This window comes from Mauremys mutica, chromosome 10 (assembly GCF_020497125.1).
Source record: "Mauremys mutica isolate MM-2020 ecotype Southern chromosome 10, ASM2049712v1, whole genome shotgun sequence".
NCBI classification, from domain to species: Eukaryota; Metazoa; Chordata; order Testudines; family Geoemydidae; genus Mauremys; species Mauremys mutica.
The window spans coordinates 78,819,959-78,839,636 of record NC_059081.1 but is presented as its reverse complement, the minus strand read 5'-3'; the positions used below and the strand labels follow the sequence as shown (position 1 = coordinate 78,839,636).

The 19,678-nt window shown below is 48.4% G+C and overlaps 1 protein-coding gene across 2 annotated transcripts; it reads left to right on the top strand.

Moving 5' to 3' along the window:
- The first annotated feature begins 8,937 nt into the window (after positions 1 to 8,937).
- ACKR3 (atypical chemokine receptor 3) lies at positions 8,938 to 19,133 on the top strand. 2 transcript variants are annotated; one of them, XM_045031695.1, is made up of 2 exons: positions 8,938 to 9,060; positions 17,176 to 19,133. In XM_045031695.1, the coding sequence occupies exon 2, from the start codon at positions 17,203 to 17,205 to the stop codon at positions 18,295 to 18,297; it is 1,095 nt and encodes a 364-aa protein (XP_044887630.1). In that variant the 5' UTR covers positions 8,938 to 9,060; positions 17,176 to 17,202; the 3' UTR covers positions 18,298 to 19,133. The 2 variants fall into 2 exon arrangements, with proteins under 2 accessions (XP_044887630.1, XP_044887631.1); XM_045031696.1 differs by having other exon boundaries at positions 8,959 to 9,056.
- Positions 19,134 to 19,678: the final 545 nt, after the last annotated feature.

The window sequence follows — 19,678 nt, the reverse complement described above, 5'->3', positions numbered from 1 at the left end:
ATCGTTAGAGGTTTTTAAGGTCAGGCTTGACAAAGCCCTGGCTGGGATGATTTAGTTGGGGATTGGTCCTGCTTTGAGCAGGGGGTTGGACTAGATACCTCCTGAGGTCCCTTCCAACCCTGATAGTCTTTGATTCTTTGTTTCTGTGATTACATGAGCATTTAGGCTTTCATTAAAAAAAATGTTTCTGTGTTTATTGCTGAGAACAGCTTGAAATGTGACCCCAAGGGCTCCAGATCTAGAATTCAAATAAAAACCCCTCTCCAGTTGAGCGTTTTATGGAACCTGACTAATGTCATATAATGCTTGGGTTTGGCCATGCTACTGTCCAGCGGTTCGAGCGCAGGTCTGGCCATTAGGGGGTGTGGCTGCTGTTCCCAACTCAGCTACAGAGAGGGAGTCAGTGCCTGCATTTCCCACTTACATAACACTCACTTTCCCTGTTCCAAAGTAATCAGGCCCTTTTTTGGTGACCTTTGGCATTTTACTTTATCTGCTCTGTGCCTCAGTTTCTCCATGTATAAAACAGGAAGAATACCTTCTGCACAGAGAGATGTGTGGCTTAAATGTTAATTTTCTGTCAAAAATCCTTTAGCACCTTTCTTGGGAGGGTTGCATGGAAGCACACAGTATTACTACAAATAGCTACTTAGCTCTAGCACATTATAACAAACAGGTGGTGTTCTTTAAAGCTGCTCATGGGTAAAAGGAACCCACCAAAACCTTAGAGAAACATTTTACTTAGGGTGCGAGCTCTCTGTGGCCAGGGCCGAGTGTTTGTTCCACGTTAGGTCCTGCTGGGGCCTCCTAGCTGCTACTGACACTCAAATGATAATATTTAGAAATCATTTTGCTCATCTATGAGGTAAATGTCAAGCACTGAGTTATGCCAGCAGGCGAGGTCCATGTGTTGGGAGCAGGTGAACCCGTGGGGCCCATATATTTGCATGCTCAGCGCTCTCAGTTGGGGCCAGACTCTCAAAAAGAGCTCAGCTCCCACTGAAGAACCTAATTAAGAGGTAAGTTTGGAAAAAGACCTCAGCACTCAGTAGCTCCAGTTGTGACGCCTATGGGCAGATTTTCACTCGTGCATCCAGAGTGCTCAGCTCTTTTAAAAATTTGGCTCCGACTGCAGGGGGAAGAGTTCTGGTCCAAAACCCACTGGAGTGTTCTAAGGCCTGGTCCCACTGACTTCAGGGGGCTTCGTTCCCTAAAGGTCTGCTCCAAAGATCCCGTTTTCACACAAGGTGTCATGAGTATCTATATTAAGGGCAATACAGACTACACCTACCCTATGATAAACGTGATCGGACCCAGGCCTGCTCCGGTGGTGGTTTTGCGGTTGACAAATGCAGCAGGAGCAGGGAGAACTATGGCCTTATCGCCATTAGATTTGCTCCCCCCTTTTGTTACTCCATTGGTGACAGCAGTTCCTCCAGTGTAGGCAAGGGGCAGGTGGCCACTAGCCTTTTAACAGTCTAATGAAGCAGCTTGGTCTGGTGCACAGGGCACTGGGGCTGGCCTCAGGAGAGCCGGGGACAAGGCCTCGGCTGGTGTCAAACGTCATAGGTCCACAGTCAATGGAGCAATGACACTTTACACCCCCCCCCGGGGTGTCATCCTAGCTCTGCTATTGGCCTGTTGCACAACCTCTGGCAAATCTCCGTGCCTCTCTTTCCCACCTCCATTGCAGGGACTACATACAGTGCCTAGCACAATGGGGCCTCAGTCTCTGGGTGCTGCAGGCGTACAACCATGATAACGATAATAGATGTGGTCTAACCCTGCTCTGAGCATAAAGCAGGGGTGGGCAAACTTTTTGGCCTGAGGGCCACATTGGGGTTGCAAAATGGTATGGAGGGCTGGGTAGGGAACCAAACAGCCTGCCCTGCCCCCATCCGTCCCCTCCCACTTCCTGTCCCCTGACTGCCCCCCTCAGAATCCCCGACCCATCCAACCCCCCCTGCTCCTTGTCTCCTGACCACCCCCTCCTGGGACCTCTGCCCCAACTGCCCCCCGGGCCCCTACCCCCTATCCAACCCCCCCTTCTCCCTGTCCCCTGACTGCCCTGACCCCTATCCACCCCCCCGCCCCGACAGGCCTCCTGGGACTCCCACACCTATCCAACCACCTCCTGCTCCCTGTCCCCTGACTGCCCCCGGGGCCTCCCACTCCCCGCCCCCTTACCATGCCGGAGCCAGCCACGCCGCTGTGCATCCCGGCAGGAGCGGCGGGCCGGAGCGCTGGTGGTGCAGTGAGCTGAGGCTGTGGGGGAGGGGAGACAGCAGGGGAGGGGCGGGGGGCTAGCCTCCCTGGCCGAGAGCTCAGGGGCCGGGCAGGATGGTCCCGCAGGCCGGATGTGGCCCACGGGCCGTAGTTTGCCCACCTCTGCCATAAAGGCTGCTTGATGGCCTTTGCTAGAATTGCCACCATCTGAGAAGCTGCACTGGTGATTGTAGCAGTAGGGAATTTGGGGGACAAAGCCTGGAATGGAACAGGAATGTGCCTAAAGTTTCCAGGAGGCATCAAGCAACTCCACAAAGTCTCTATAGAAATGAACAAAAGCCAGGAAATGAACATTGACTGCGGACGCCCTGCCTTTGCTTCATGCTTTTGTGCCTCTGTTTATCCAGCATGGTCCGAGTGAGAGAGAATAACCGCACTAACTTTGGAGTTCCTGACTTTTATTGGCTGCTGCTTAACCTGATTTAGCTATAGGCTTAGCATGAGTTGTAGAGAGTCAGGTGAAACTGAAAAGCACTACAGCCATTCTTAGCCCAGATAACGTTTACTCCTTTTTAATTTCTGTCTTCAAAGAACTTCACAGAAATGGCTCTGTAAGTAGTGATTTTCTTTTTTAATTAGTCTGGTCATTCGTATAGTTCTTCCATCCATCATCACAATTACGTTATAATGCCCATGTCAGGGAGAGAACAGAAATCTGGCTGGCTTGTAAGAGGGAGGAAATTAATATTGATTTTTTTGGTACTGACTCTCATTATGAAGATCATAGTAGGTTATATTAATTCTGCGTACCTGCCCCAATCTGAGCTTGACTCGAGTACACAGAGTTTACAGTTTGACGTTGTGTCTTCATGCTCGCAAAGGCTGTTGTTTTGTTTTGTTGTCTGAGAGAGGCCTGGATGTGTTGCTGGCTGTTGATGACACTAACAGGGCTGGCTAATTTATTGTGTTATGACACAGGATATATGACGATGTCTCTCTCCGAGACCCGCTCTCACAAATGTGTGATGCTGCTCAGTCTTGCTACTGCTTCATGCCAAGTCTCGCGCTGTGCAAATTACAAATATTTCCGTGTCTCTTTTAAATGTTTTTGTGCTCTTGAGACAACCCCTCCCCTCCAGTTATTTACTTTTTATCACACCAAAAATCTTTCCAGCACTTGTGGCTGCCAAGTTACATTTTTGGAGTTGATTAAGCAGGGCTGGGATTGAGCACCCATATACTGGCCCATTAAAAAGAGAAGCTTAAAGAGAAAACAGTCCTTGTTTCTAATACAATCAGAAGGTGGGTGGGAAGGGGGCAGAGCTTTCTGATTTGCTCCTTAGTGTAAACATTAGTGGCTTGTACCGACAAGAGGCCGTGTAGTGTAGGCATTGGACTAGCACTCAAAATACCTGAGTTCAATTCGCACCTCTGCTGTGGTCTCTGTGTGTGACCTTGGTTGAGTGGCCCTAAAATAGGGGTAATGCTCCCTTTGCCCAATTTCTTTATATTGTTAGATCTTTGGGCCGGGAACTGTCCCTTAGAATGTTTTATGTACAGCGCCTAGCACAATGGAGCCCTGATCTCAGATCGGAGCTTCCATAATGGTGATGATGAGGGTTTGAGAATGGCGGGGTACAAAAGCCCCTGTAAAAGGCCCATCAAGAGTCAGCGCCTGAGCTGTGTGAAACCAAATGGGATTATCGGCTATTGCCATTCACTAGCGGTTAGTGGTCACGCTCACAATGGGCTAGGCACTTTCCACATTAAAATAATGGCCTGGAGATTAGTGTTTTGTTAACTGAGGTCATATGGATCTCACAAGCTGGGAGGAAGGAGCAGGGGAGGTGGGGGCGGGATGGGGGCTGCCGTCACCCTGTGGGCCCCACATGTAATCTAGAAGGCAACCTTCAGCTGCCTGCATCTTCCATGTGTAGCTGGAGCCTGTGGATGTCCAACCACCGGCCCGTATCAAGAGGCAGCAAGGCATACAAGAACCGCTAGTCTCTAAATGGTGGCAGATGGAATTTTTATGCAAATTAGATGTGGCCTCCAGTCTCGTGGCATGTTGCCAGCATGGTGCCTCTCCCTCTTCCCCCTCCCTCCCCCAAGCTGAGCAAAGTTTGGGCCCTGACATCTCGGTGACTCTGCCTGCCGTGACGGAGAGTGATTTAATGTTGTATCGTTTTAAAGTTTTCCGCCAAGCATTTCATCTGTGAGTGCCAAGCACAATCTGGCTTTCATAAGGGATATGTTCGCCCACCCTGCATGAGGAACATGGTCCCTGAAAATGATAGCTCGAGGGAGGAGAGTGGAAAATTAGGCATAGCTAGGGCTGGCCAGAGTGTCTGGAGAAGGCTGCCAATGATTCGTGAGCGGCAGCCAGTCCAGAGCTGGGTATTGCTGGGCAATATATTCAGATTTTTTTTTTAAAGGCTAGAACAATTCCAACAGCGTCTCTGTCTGGTTCCTGGCAATCCAGGGAAGGAGGGTCTGTGCTCCTTGCTGAGTGGCGATGGATTCCTCCCCTGCCAGGACATTTTTTGGTCAGGCTTTTGGGCCCCCATTGGGCAAGGCACTTAAGCATGTGCTTAGTTTTACACATGGGGCTCACCCCATCCCTGTTCACCAAGGCACTTAATCACATGCTGAAGTCAACAGACATAAATAGGCGCTCAGAGTTAAGCAGGTGCTGAAATGCTTTGCTGCATAGTAGCCTTGGAGATTAGCGGGCCCCACCGTGCCCTCTCCAGCAACAACCCGAGGAGGGAAAGGGAAACTGAAACGCCCCATCTGTGGAGCAGAGGTAGGGCTGCCCCCTCAGCCAGTGGGTGTATTGCGTGTGCTGAGGAGCTCTGCAGGAATAATGGGACACCTGCAGGTCAAGGATATCGCCATAGAGAACTGGTGCCTCCACACTACACTCCGGCTCCTCACAGCCTCATACAGCCTGGCTCCCTCACACTCTGTGCTGCCACACAGTGCTCGACAGTCGCTGTCCCCGCAACCTGCCACAGAGGGGTCCAATGCCCCTGGGCTCTGCCATTTCCCCAGCATCGCCCCTCCCGATCTGCAGGGCCCTGCAGAGTGGCTTCCTCAGGACTGGAAAATGGGGACGATGACTAGGGTTGCCAGGTGTCCGGTTTTTGACCGGAACATCTGGTCGAAAAGGGACCCTGGTGGCTGTTAAAAGTCCAGCTGGCAGCGCAGTGGGGGCAGGCAGGCTCCCTGCCCGGCTCCGTGCGGCTCCTGGGAAGTGGCAACATGTCCCTCCAGCTCCGGGAACCACGGCCAATGGGAGCTGCGGGAGTGGCACCTGTGGGTGGGGGCAGCGTGCCGAGCCAACTGGCCGCCCTTCCAATTAGGAGCTGGAGGGACATGTCACCGCTTCCCGGGAGCTGCCTGAGGTCAGTGCTTCCTGGAGCCCACACCCCGAAACCCGTCCTGTGCCCCAACCCCCTGCCCCAGCTCAGAACCCCCTCCCACACCCAAACTCTCTCGCAGAGCCCCACACCCCAACCCCTGTCCCAGCCTTGAGCACCCTCCCTCACCCTGAACCCCTCATTTCTGGTCCCACCATGTCACCTGAACCCCCAGCCCAGAGCCCATACCCCCTCCTGCACTCCTACCCCAGCCCTGAGCCCCCTCCCACACTCCGAGCCCCTCAGCCTAGGCCCCCTCCTGCACCTCAAGTCCCTCATCCCCAGCCCCACCCCAGAGCCTGGGCCCAGAGCCCTCATCCCCTCCCACACCCCAACACCCTGCCTCAGCCCAACCGCTCATTCCTGGCCTCAGCCAGAGCCCTCACCCCCTCCGGCACCCCAACTCCATGCCCCAGCCCAGTGAAAATGAGTGAGTGAGCGAGGGTGGGGGAGAGCGAATGACGGAGGGGGGGGGGCGGAGTGGGCAGGGGCGGGGCCGCAGGGCAGGGGGTGGGGCAAGGTTGTTCGGTTTTCTGCAATTAGGAAATTGACAACCCTAATGATGATACTATGTGGCCAGTGTTTCTTCCCACTGCCCCACCCCAGCTCCACCCACACTGGCCACCCTAAACATGCAGAGTGGAGGGGATAATCGAATCAGAATTGGGGGCGTGGGGAACAGGGCAAATTTTGCTCTCCTGCGGGTATAAATTTGGAGTAACTCCACTTCTTCCTGAGAGTAGAATGTGGCCCTATGGAGTCCTGATTGCTGCCAGAGGAAGAGGCAATAAAAAGCCCAGTTAAAGCAGAAATGCTTTTTAAGGAGAACGAGGGTGTCCTGGTGGTTAATAGGGATGTTTTTAGCCGGAGGCCCTGTATATACAACAGTAAATAAGCTTTCCTTTCCCATGGACTTTTGTTTAGGGTATTCTTCTTAAAAGCTCCTTCTGGCATGACATAAAGTAACAGCGTCCCTTTCTCACTCTGTGTGTTCTGAAGAAGTAACTGCTGCCCCCAGAGAATCTCTTAAAAGGCAGAGGGTTTCATTCAGGCTCTTTCTTGAGCAGCAAAATGGATTCTGGTTTAAGAACACGTTGGCCAACAGATTTTAGCTAATGTTCTTAATCACTAATGTAGACAGGGTGAAACACCATAAAATATATTTGCTGGTGGTGGTCATCCCCAGGGTTTAAAGGTGCTAAAACCTGTCTCCGCTGGTGTTTTTAAAAACGCACGGGTGTAAAGGTGCTAGCTAACCTTTTTAGCTACCCTAGACGAGGGCTCAGGTACAGAGCCACTGGAGTAACAGAGGAGAACTTGGCCCTGAGGTTTGGAACGTCACTTTCCTTTCCCCAGCTGTGTGTGGCGCATTAGGAAAAAAAAGATGTGCAAATACATAATTTTGCTATGCCTATTTTAGGAATACATAGGACTGCGTGAATACCTGAGTCAGATCACTTTTAGCTCTCAGCACTATTTTCAAGCTGCAGCAGTTGTGTACTCACATCGCACAATTTATAGTTTCACTCCAGGGAATTACTGCTTTGTTGGCAGGTAGATTACTGTCTAGTCCTAGCATCTACCCCCAGGAAGGGAAAACAACAAACTGTGTTGCAGTGTTTTCATCTGAGTTGTAGAACTGAATCCATACAAATGGCTTTTTAGCCTTTGCTTGGGCATTGCAAAATGCAGCCTTTGGTGCCTAATGGGACATTTTCATGATGTGCTTTCATTTTAGTGACAGGGAGAGTGATGAGATGAGTTAGCAAGTCTTACACTTTGTCATCTTACTTTGGTCAGGTGTTATTTTTTCTTGCCCTGGGAGCAAGAGAACGGGTGTGAGTCTACTGCCTCCTATTGTATAATCAGTTCACAATTTTCTGGTGTCAGGAGAACACTTGGAACTTTTTTTTCCTGGTAAAAACTTTTTTTTCCTCTCCATTGCTGCTTTCTTATGTTGGAAGCATAGGTGCAGAAACTAGGGGTGTTGGGGGTTCTGCTGCACCCCCTGGCTTGAAGTGGTTTCTATTATATACAGGATTTGCAGCTTGGTTCAATGGCTCTCAGCACCCCCACTATACAAATTGTTCCAGCACCTCTGGGTGGAGGCTTTCTAATCAGATAATGTCTGAACCTTGCAATCTCTGCTGTCAATTTTAGTGGATGTATAAAAATAACTTTTTTTTGGAGGGGGTGTGCTTTTTTTTAGGAGCCAAAATAGAATTGGATGGCAGTTTATTTCAGAACAACCCTACAAAGGGTTATCTCAGTAAAGACTGCTTTGAATTTTATTTTTATCTTCATGTTAAAAGAAAATCTCAATCATCTTGTCTGAAGAGCTTCCATGGCTTGATTTTTTAAGAAGCTAAATTATAGATTCTCTGGTCTAAATTTTTAAGTGACTAATGATTTTGGTTGCCCAGTTTGGGATACTGTAAAGGGACATGAATTTCAGAGGAAGGGCACTAAATACTCTCTGAAAATGAGGTGTCTCTAATTGGGCATCAAAAATTAAAGCACAAAAATATCACTTGTTGGAATATTTTGCACTTGAAATTACGGTTCCAGTCCCCAAATTTGTTGCTTCCTATGGATGGAAAGGTGATTTTTTTTTAAGCTGAAGTATCGTGGAATAAAATGTCACAAAAAAAAACAACAAACCCCAAACATTTTCTGAACAGGAAAAACAAATATCCAACAATAACACAAATATTTATCTTAGATCATCCAGGGAAAGAACATTAGCACTTGAAATTAGAATCAGACTTTAGAATTTGGGCTTCTTCACAGATGAAAATACAAATGTCTTTCAGATTTTTAAGGCCCTTTCCTGAAGTGTGTTTCGGGCTGTACTGAAACTGTAAATGTGATTTGTACTCTACAAAAGTGGTGATCAGTCAAACAAATAAATATATATATATAGAAAAGCCACACAACACAGTGGGCTTTGAAGATTTCAAGAAATTGGCCTTAAGATCAAAGTCTTCAGCAGAGTTAGGAAATCCACCTTTTCGTGTGTGCATGTTTGTTAAAGGGATCAAAGCTCTATAGACACCCAAGACAAGACAAACATTTGATAATTGAAGGAGACAGGCTCATGTTGGCTTTGGGGCTTTTAGCAGGATGTAGGTGACAGATCCCACTCAGAGGGACCCTGCCTCGGCTGGACTCGGCTTTCCCAGGGAGGTGATTGTGCAGCACTGCCCAGGCAGGAAACAACAATCCAGCCTCAACTTTCCACCTCCCCGCCCCAAGGATTTTGGGCAGGAACCTACTTACAAAGCTGCCATCTAGAGGCGCTTTCCTGCGGTGTATATAACAGCGAGGCAGCTGGAAAGAGCACTCAGTCTCTTGAACACTGCTCTGCAGCCGGGGTCTGAAGGCAGGAGGAGGGGGAGAGCCCAGCCGGTAGGTAAGGCAATGATCTCTGCTCTGCACTGCTCTGCTCCTGGGGCAGGGCGCGTGTCTGCTCTAGGGGGAAATTCACCCCGGCTGGGAAAGGGGCGGGGGGGCATTGGAGAGCTGCCTTGTATAAAGGGCTACTGTATTCCAGCTCTCCCGAGACTTGTTAGGAAAACCTGCCACGCGTGGGAGCCGCGGGTCCTTCCCCGGGGCTGGCTCGGGGCAGCCTGGAGGTTGCCACGTGCAGGTTTGTGCCGGGGCAGTTAGGGGTGTCGGTGATAACCTCGGACCCTCCCTCCAATCCCAGGCTGCTCCGCTCAGGCAGCTGCAAAGCCCCGCGGTGCACAGAGCCCTGGTTCTGGGTGAGCCCCGGGCTCATCGAATTGGATCTTTTTGTCTTTCCCTCTTGCCCGACCTTCGCGCAGAGGCGAGCAAAGGCAGGAACCGGAGCGCAGCTGCCTGGCCACGAACGCCCCCTTTGAGAGGGGCTGGGGCGGTGTGTGGGGCAGGCGGCTGCAGGGCGGGGAGCTGGAAAGTGAGCCCAGCCCGTTGTGAGCAGCGAAGCAAGGAGGGTTCAGCACGGGAGAGCGCCTCCTTCAAGGGTTTCTGGAGGCGTTTGGGGACGGGCGTTGAAGGGCCGCAGCGGTCGCTTTCTGTCCTTCCTCGGGCGCAGATGTTGTCTTTGTGCCGGTGCCTTGCTGGGAGCACAAGGTGGGGGGTGAAGGAAGGGTGCGCCGCGTTGCTTTTTATTGCATGCCTGGCAAAGAGAGCAGCGCCTTGCTGGAGCCTCTTCGCGACTTTTCACCAGCTGGGGGCCCGATTCGCCTCCCATGGGGCAAAACTGCCACTGGGACCAGGATCGGGCCCGTAAGAGGGAGCGTATCTTTGTTGTTGTTGTTGCAATTCATCCTTCCCCTTAGGAATGTTTCCAGGGAAAATCATTCCCCAGGCTTCTAAAGCAGGGCGCGCGCGTCTCTTCCCATTGTTGGGGTGAAATGTTGGAGCAAGAAATACGGCAGGTATTGGATGCAAAAATGTAAAATGAGCTTGCAAACCCCAACTATTCCCCCCAGCCTGGGTGTGTGGGGGAGTCATCCCCCCACGCCCCTAAGAGAATCCTGTGGAATGAAAAGCAACCCCCTCCCCCGCCAGACCGATCGGACCTAAAGATATATGGTGTTGTTCTATGAAGTAATTCACACGATACAGAGAGAACGGCCCCATTAGCAGCAATCCTCAGAGGATCTATAAATATCTCCTAATGGGGGCCCATCCACTTTCTGGATTTGAGATGCCTTTACACTCTGAACAGTAGCTTTTTGTGCGACTGTTTCAGGCATAAAGTCAAACTGTTTCCATCCATGGGGAGAATGCGGGAGCTGCTTGGGTTTAACACAAACGGAAGGGAACACAGGCTAGCAAAGTGAGCAGCATAACTGGATCTAAGCTGCTTATATGTGCTCCAGCATCTCTCTCGAAAGTATTCTGCATAGCCACTGTCCACGCTTGTCTGAGAGGGACTTTAAAGGCCAGGCCTATTGATGGTGCAATGCAAACATTTGGCAGACGGAGAAATTCCCTCTCCCTGGGTTTGAAGAGGTGGTGATTGGAACAGTATCTTCCTGGAGGCTAGTTCTGCTGTCAGTTGTACCCTGGTGTAAATCCAGAGTAGCTCCGTGGAAGTTAATGGATCTCCTGTGGCGTGGCTGGGAACAGCGTGGCTGGTTGGTAAGTGCTGACAGCATGCTTGGCACTTCCCAAGAGACACAATGGAGAGGGTGCCTGCGCTGACACTTCACAGGTGAAGGGCTTGATCCTGCAAACACCTACCACTGAGTATAGTGCTGGCGTCAGACTCTGTAAGTGTTCCCAGGATCAGGCCCTAAACACCAAACCAGAAAAGACCCTGGGAAGACCCAGGAAGGATTAACACAATGATATTACACCCATACAGTAATGGCTGAGGGTTTTCAATACCAGGGTAACTCACTCTCAGGATAGCTTGCCCTATCAAGCGGGACAGCGAAAAGTACCTTGCCTAAATACTTTTTCATAGCAGATAGTTCTTATCAGCCCAAAGCAAGCCAGCGAGAGGGAAGAAGGGGAGGAGAGTGTAAAGCTGTCGGGAATTGGCTGGCTGAGACACAGATAGTGGGAATGATGGCAGAATTGCAGACCAGAATTAGCTTGAAGAAATCTCAGAACAACTCTTTGTTAGGGGTCCAGTGTATATTGGTGGGTCGGGTAGCTACTCTCTTCTCCTGTACTGAGCTCTCTAATTTAAAACGGATCGTTCCTTTAAATGGAAGGTGACATCAGTTCGCAGCCTTCCATGCTAACCCACCATGGTGTGTAAAAAGCAAGCTGAGCCCAGAAAGGGCCAATGGCTTTAGTCAGCCTCACTGAGGGCTTTTTTTCCCACCCCCGAAACTAATCTGGATGGGAATCTGAGCTCTGGGTACACAGCCAATCCCAGACGACAGACAGACTGGCCCTTTGCATGCTGTAATCTCTGAATATAGCTGTCAGGATTTCAATTCCAGCAGCTCCTGCCCAGATGGGGATTTGAGCACAATGGACCATATCAGCTTTCTGGATGGAGCTCTTTTATCACTGAGTGGGGCTGTGGGTTTATATAGATGCACACATGGAGGTACTCACACACACAGGGCAAAGGGCTAGTGGCCTGCTAAGATTCACCCCATGTACAGGACGGCCCTAATTTGTATACAGTAAGATCACGAGGGTCATTATTTAATAAGTGGGCAAGATTGCATTGTTTTTGGCTTAGCTGGCTCACCAGACCAGCCAGCCTTGCGAGTCTCGGCTCAGTGGTGGCAGGTGGCCAGAGAGTCCTCACATCAGTTTAAGCTCTCTGCTTTCAAGGGATATTACGCTCCCGTTTTTGCTTACATTTCAACAGGGAATAGTTACGCTGTATGTTTTCTGTGACCCCCGATGACCTAACACCATGCATTGCCTTGGGTTGTCTTAGATTACATTTGCTTACAAGTAACCTTAGAGGCTTCCTAATGGTATGAGGATGATGTCTTCACCTTGACAGTTAACTTGGATCAGTGTCTTTGTTTGTGAAGTCAACCGTTCATTCAACTGTTAATAGATCTCCCTAGATCAGGGGATGCCCTTCCAGTCTGCTTTTTAGGCATCCAAAGCAGTGTGTGTGTGAGGGGAGGGGGGCTAGTTTTACAAAAGGGGTAAATGTGACCCAAAGGTAAATCCTTTTGAATTGGGGGGCAGTATTGCCAATCCCCACTCTTCAAAAATCATGAGTCAGACCCCCCCCTTCAGATCACATGATTGGCTTAACAATCATGAGATTTTTTTTTTAAAGTCAGGGTGCTGTTTGCTTTCTGGGTTTTGAGGGACTAGGGCATAGAGGGGTCACATTTTCAAACTTTTCTCCACAACCGTGAGGCCTTGAAATGTTTTTAAAAAAACTGAAAGCAGAGATTCTCCCATAATCCTGCCGGCAACTGCAACTTTCACATTTTGACTTGGAACGCCAGGTCGCTGAAAACAGACTCCTTTTTTTATTTATAGCCCTCTCCCCGAGATGTCCCCTGGCTAAGATCTTGTTGGGGACTTTATTTCCTGTGCAAACTTAACGCCATTCACAGCCCTCGTGCTGAGGACGAGAGAGCCTCTCGATAGGAAGTTTTATATGCTGATTTTTCCACCTGGGACTCACTGGGGCATGTGGCTTTAAGCCAGTGTTGTCTTAACTGAGTCTTCTAGTCTCCTCGGACCAAACGCATTGCTGATCTCGCTAGCGTAACACCAGAGAGGGCTTTGGCCCACCTTTGGCAGCTGGCTCATAAACACACAGCGCGCAGGTGGATAGTTTTGGCAGATGTGGCTGAGAAATCCTCAGCAAAATCTCCAAGGCAGATGGGCTCAGAATGTTTGATTTATTCCAGCAGAGGCCGGCCTCTCCTGAGATGCCGCAACAGCAAAGTGCAGGGAAACCTCTGTCTTGTGCCCTCTGACTTTCATGTCAGAATAAATCAAGAGGTTAGCATGAGCTTTCTCTCTCCCTGTCCTTTGCGCCAATAACAGCGGTTATTACAAAACTCTGGTGGCCTGTTCTGAGAATTGCTGAGCAGCTGGAAGTCCAGCTGAAGTCAGCAGAAGCTACGGTTGCTCAGCACTTGGGAAAACTCGAACCCAGTGGCTCCTGTCTATGGTACTTATCTTCCCCCCATCACAGCACCTCACAGTCTTTAATGCATTTATCCTCAGAACACCCCTAAGAGGCAGGGCAGGCCTATTCTCCCCATTGTACAGATTGGGAAACTGAGGCCCAGAGAGACTTGCCCAAGACACACTGGAAGTCTGGGGCATGGGAGGGGATTGAACCCAGGCTAGTGCCTAACCACTGGACTGTCCTTCCCCGTGATGGAGAAGGAAGAATCATTGAATGAATCGTCTTCAATCCATTCTTGCTCTGTGATGAGTTTGATTCTCTTTGTGTGAAATGAGACGTGTTCTGCCTTTAGAGTGAGTGGGACTTGTTGGGCCAGATCCTCAGAGGGTGTAAATCAATGTAGCTCTATTGGATCTGATTTACTGTGTTTTGCAGGCTTCTCTGTTTGTTGCGGCTGTTACACTACAGGAGTCAAGTAACACCTGTGGGAGCTAATGCCTTTTGCAGTGGGAAGTGCACATGGACCATCATCCTTCTAGCCCATGGACATTCTGAAGGCAGAGCTTTGGGAGCGAAACGGGCGTTGTTAAATAAAAAAGTAACCCGTTGTTTTAATAAGGACAGCCTCGCTTCAGCAAAACGAAGCTGCTTCAGCTCATGCCCAGTACTGGAGGAACTGCTCTTCGTGGCTAATCGTAGAGGACAGGATCTTATTCGAAGAGCTGTGTTCCTTGCTGGTTTCCATTCAGTTCTGGGCATGTGCCAAGCTGTAGTGTTTAAATAACAAGCTCAGAGAGAAATCTCCTCTGACCTATGCAGCGATGAGGATTTCATCTGCCAGACTCATAGCGAAAGGAATAACCCGACCGCTGTGGAAATCAGCGTGTTCGGGTCTCCTGGTAGCACTGCTACAGGCACTGTATAGAATGCAAAGGCAAGAGTTAGTGCACCTCAGAGAGGCGGTTAGATCTGCATGGGGAGGAGGGGGCCCTCAGGTGTACTTCCCATTGCAAAAGGGAACATGTCACTTGAACCGCGCTTTGTACGCAAGCAACTACCTCCCCGCAGGGCCGGGCTCTCCTCATGCACTCCTTGCCATTTCAGTCCCCAACAGAGTAGTGCTTCGAGCAGCCTAACGTTATCTCACGTGGGGCCGATTTTCCTTGTTAGTTCTTGCAACGTAGCAGGCCCCACAAACCCTGCTGAAGTGTCCCCTGTATCCGAAAGCTTCTTTAACGAGGAGAGAGGGAGAGCGGGGCTGGTCACAAATGCGGACTGCCGTGTAAATGCTCTCTTTGGCGTGGCACCGTAAACAGTTTCTTAAATCAAATTAATATTGCCCCAAAGGCAGCAGCAAAAAGCAGAAGGAGTGGGTCATAGCTACACCCTTTCCCTTTAACGGGAGAGGCTGTGTATGTGTACATAAAACCCCAACCCTTGGGCCTGGCAACAATCCAAGATGTCTAAATGTCAGAAAACAGTTCTGTCCTAAAGGGGAGAAGAGGAAAGGAAACATAAAATAAAGCCACGAAGTGAGGCAAAGATGGAGGAATTTCTTGTCCAGCTGACCCCTGGTGTAGCGCCCCTCCGGGCCCAGTGGGCCGAGGAAGTAAAGGGAAGCGCTACATGCTAAGGTGAAGGGACCAGCAGAACAACCCTCCTTTCCACACAGTCTGGGCCGGATTGTGGCAGTTCATTACTGCCCTGCCCTGCCTTGGAGGGGCAGCACTGCATGCTCTCCCTCAGTAACCCCACCCAGGTAGTCCTGCCCACCACTTACTCCAGTGCACTGGGAGGGAGTTGGTATGACATCCAGGGGGTTGTACCCTTTTCCTCTTGTCAGGCTGGTATGTAGCATCCCTATGGCTTGCGGAAGGGTCTGTTCTCTTGTGACAGCAGAGCTCTGTGACTTCAGAGCACGCTCAGCTGAATGACGATGGCGGCCTTTGTCCTGTTCTCAGTGACACTGGTTTATAAAGCGCGGGTAGCTCCACTGGAACCAGCAGGCCTGATTCTCCACTGCCCTGCTCCTGGTGTTGTCATTTACCCCAGTGCTAAGTGCATATAGGATGCTCCCAAACTGGGCCTCAGCGCTCCCTCTCCCCAGTGCTCAGGTTTCAGGCTCATTGTGTACTACCAGAAACAACTGCAGGCCATGGGGAGTTAGGCCCACTGGGGCGAACCCACAATGAGTGAGAGGAGAATTGGGTCCCAATTGCCCTTAACCCCTCACTCCTTCTGGCTGATCCGAGGCATAGCTGCTGCTCCTGGTCTTGGCTTCACACTCATGGCAACTAACTGGAATGGTTTCATTTTAAGTCTCAAATAATCACTTTGGAGAGCTCTGACCCTTTGCTTCCAAGGAGCTTGTCCTCAAGCTTTCTGTTGCTGCTACTGCATATGCGCAAAGATCGATGGCTAGCATATCCAGTAGGGCTATTAAAGATGTGGGGCATCTCATTAAATCCCTATTCACTTCTCCTTGTGGAGACCCTTCCCTGCTCATTTCCTCGCTGCACATTGATGTAATTCCTGGATGGTGATCTATGGCTTGTCTATACTTCGAATTAGCCCTGGTTTCTGCCATTGATATTGCTGTGCCCGGGCAAACCCCTAGTGGAGAACAGGGAAACTACAGGTGGATTTACTCCTTGAAACAGAAGTAGGTGTACTGGTTCAAATCATGGCTTTGCCTGTCTACACTAAGGGTTTGGTGCAACAAAACTGGCTGAAACGGGCTAAATCTAAGTGTAGTGTAGATATAACACACTGATCAGTGCATTTTAAATGTCTCTGCCTGATCCACAACAGATGTGAGTCTGTTACAGTTCCTCCTACTGTGCCTGGTCTTTTAGCGCATGTGATAGATACTCATACTTTTATCTCCTGAGATCCCTGGTTCAGTCAGCCATGTTGGCAGCCATCACATAGACAAGGTCTTAGAAAGGCTGACTTGCTGCTGTGGGTGGGTATTGTACTGTCCACAGGGCTGTTTGCCACTCCCGATGCGTGGCAGTAACTGCCACAATGTGCCCAGGATTTTGTGGAAAGCCGTAACATTCTGTTGGTCCCATCCTTCTGTTGGCAATACTCGTAACAAGTAGCTCACTTCTTTATCCACTCTGCAGACGGAGGAACTGTTGAAGCAAAAATAATAATAAAGCACATAAATAGAAAGTGTGTGGTGCTGAGAAAAAGGCTGAGCTTTAGCAGCTGGGGTGAGGGCATATTCTTAATTCCAAGATCTCGTCTAAAAAAGAAAAATGAGTCCTGCCACTCTAAGTTACACAGCAGTAAGGCTCCAGTTCTCTCAATGCTACATCATAATTGTTAAACACAGAGGGATGCTTCATTATGTGTAATTGAGGGGGGCCTGGATTGAAATTTGAAATTGGGAGGAGAGTACAAAGGTCTGAGGTCTACACTTCTGTTTAATGCATCTGGAGCTGTACTTGATGTGATGCTTAACAGAACCTGTGGTAACTGTTTTACAGTACTCTCTCAGCCAGAGCAATTCTACATTGCTTGCGGGAGTGCAGATAAAATGGCTTAAAGATTTCCCTGCTAAAAGCGATAGCATCATCTTTTATGTTGCAGAAGACCGAGTCAGCCGCGTGACATTTATTTGGCCACGGTGTACTTGGTGGATTTCACACCCAGGGACTACAGCCAACCTGCTGATGTCATACACAGACTAATAAAAAAGCACACAAAAAGCCAATGTTGTTTCTCTTTTGCAGACCAGCTGAGTTTTGTTGTGTGTTCCTCAGTCCCAGTTTGCTCTCCTTTTCTCTTTAACTGAAAGTAGTTTATGAGGATACGACACAATTTAAATAAAGCATCCAATGGACAAAATGTTTGCAGAGTGATAGCACAAGTGTTTTGATACAAGGACAGTAGTGGAGAACTCTAACCCTTGCTAACCAAGATATTTTCTTCTTATTCTTATATTGGTTTTAGGTTATTTGGATTCCGAATTGACTGACCATGAGTGCAATTGACTTGACTTCCATCCTTGATCTTCTGGACGTGGGAAATTTCTCTGATAGCAACTGGACGTGCAACAATGGAGACTGCATCATTGTGGACACACTCTCATGCCCTAGCACACTTAATAAAAGTGTCTTACTGTACACCCTCTCTATCTTCTACATCTTTATCTTTGTGATAGGGCTGGTGGCCAACTCGGTGGTTGTCTGGGTCAATCTCCAGGCCAAAGCGACCGGTTATGAAACCCACCTCTACATCTTCAATCTAGCCATCGCCGACCTGTGTGTTGTCATCACCCTTCCAGTCTGGGTGGTCTCCCTTGTCCAGCATAACCAATGGCACATGGGAGAAGTCACATGCAAGATCACTCACCTCATATTTTCCATCAACTTGTATGGGAGCATCTTCTTCCTGGCATGTATGAGTGTGGACCGCTACCTCTCAGTTGCCTACTTCACCAACTCCAGTAACTGCAAGAAGAAGATCATCCGACGCTTCATCTGCATCTTTGTGTGGCTTCTCGCCTTCTGTGTCTCTCTCCCAGACACTTATTACCTGAAGACCGTCTCTTCAAACAATGAAACTTACTGCCGCCCTCTCTATCCAGAGGAGAGCTTCAAAGAGTGGCTGGTTGGCATGGAGCTCATCTCTGTTGTGTTGGGCTTTGCCATTCCTTTTCCCATCATTGCTCTTTTTTATTTTCTCCTTGCAAGGACCATCTCTGCCTCCAGTGACCAAGAAAGGAAGAGCAATGGGAAGATAATTTTCTCTTACGTTGTTGTGTTTCTTGTCTGCTGGCTGCCCTACCACGTGGTCGTCCTGCTCGACATCTTCTCAGTCCTTCATTTTATACCCTTCAGTTGTCAAATGGAGAACTTTCTGTATGCGGCTCTTCACGTCACCCAGTGTTTCTCTCTCATCCATTGCTGCATCAACCCCATACTCTACAGCTTCATCAACCGAAATTACAGATACGAGCTCATGAAAGCCTTTATTTTCAAGTACTCAGCCAAAACAGGCCTCACCAAACTTATTGATGCTTCCAGAGTATCAGAAGCTGAGTACTCTGCTCTGGAGCAAAATGCCAAATGATCACCACTCCATAAGGACTCCTCTTGGACCTTTTCATACTTGTCTCTGACGGGGCGTGAATTCACAGCTTGGAAGAGAACTATAAAGAACTATAATTTAAATTTAGAGTTTGGAGAAAACCAAAATCATGCATTTATTTTAATGTGTTTTGTTTTATCTACTGCTAGCTAATCCAGACTTTCTGGACTGAGACCAGGGTGCAAATTCTATGCAAGTGCGGGGGAATTTGTAGTAAACAAAGCCATTGTGTACCACGGATATCACATGTCTTCAGGATAGGCTTTTTTTCCCATGTGTAAAGGAGACCCTCTCTTGGTTTCATTGTATATGTGTTATATAGATATAGATATATATAGTGTGTTGTATTTAAAAACCCAAGACTTTATTTTCTGGCTGTTGGCGTACCTTATATAAATCTCTTTGAAAGTTTAAATATATTTTTATCATGTATTTGAAGTATATTGCTGATAATTGTATCCAGAGTGCTGTAGTCTGAATGTTAGATAGTCCAATTATAGTCAAAATGAATGACAAAGAATGACATTAATAGCTGTATGGAGATTACGTATTATATGTGTGTGTGTCTACTTTGGCTGGCACATTTTATTTACAACAGCTTTATGTTGTGGTTTGTACCTATATGTATGGAAATAAGCTGTATGTACAGTGCTATGATATAATTTCACATCATATTAAAATTAACAGTAATGTAAGAGTCAGGTTAACGCCTGTTTCTGTGTTTCACCAAGCAGTATCCTTATGCACAAAATGAATGACCTTATTTCCAAGAGTCCTCTCTATTTGTAAGTTATTTTAAAAAAAATAAAGATCTGGAAAAATACACAACAGTGGTTTAACTTCTTTTCTTTTTTTTTCAACTAACCCTTTTACTTTCTTTGATGCAGACCTGTCACTGGCATCTATCTATCTATCTATCTATCTATCTATCTATCTATCTATCTATCTATCTATCTATCTATCAATCAATCATTTCATATGCTAATGGCAGACAGAAACAATTTAAAGAGGAATGCCAAATGGGATTTGCTAAGGGGGAAAAGCAATGGTGTGGATGGGAGTGGGCTTTTGAACAATCTATTTGGAAGATGTCAGCTTTTGAGGTAAAGGCTCTTAAGGTAAAGGCTGCTGGGAAAGACAGGATCCTGAGACTGACTACACATACAAAACAAAACCTGGAGAGTGTAATAAAGCAATAAGATTTGACATAAACTAGGCTTAGTCCCTTGCTATTTCATTGCTCTAGAATTCAGAGGTTTGCAAGCTTCCTTCTGACAGACCAACTATTTTTAACTCACTTTATGGCTTCCTTTATTATTATTATTTGTATCACCATAGTACCTAAGAGGCCTAGTCATGCACC

Bases quoted from the DNA above. Each gene is read 5' to 3' on its own strand.
- ACKR3 (XM_045031695.1), top strand. From the start codon at position 17,203: ATGAGTGCAATTGACTTGACTTCCATCCTTGATCTTCTGGACGTGGGA.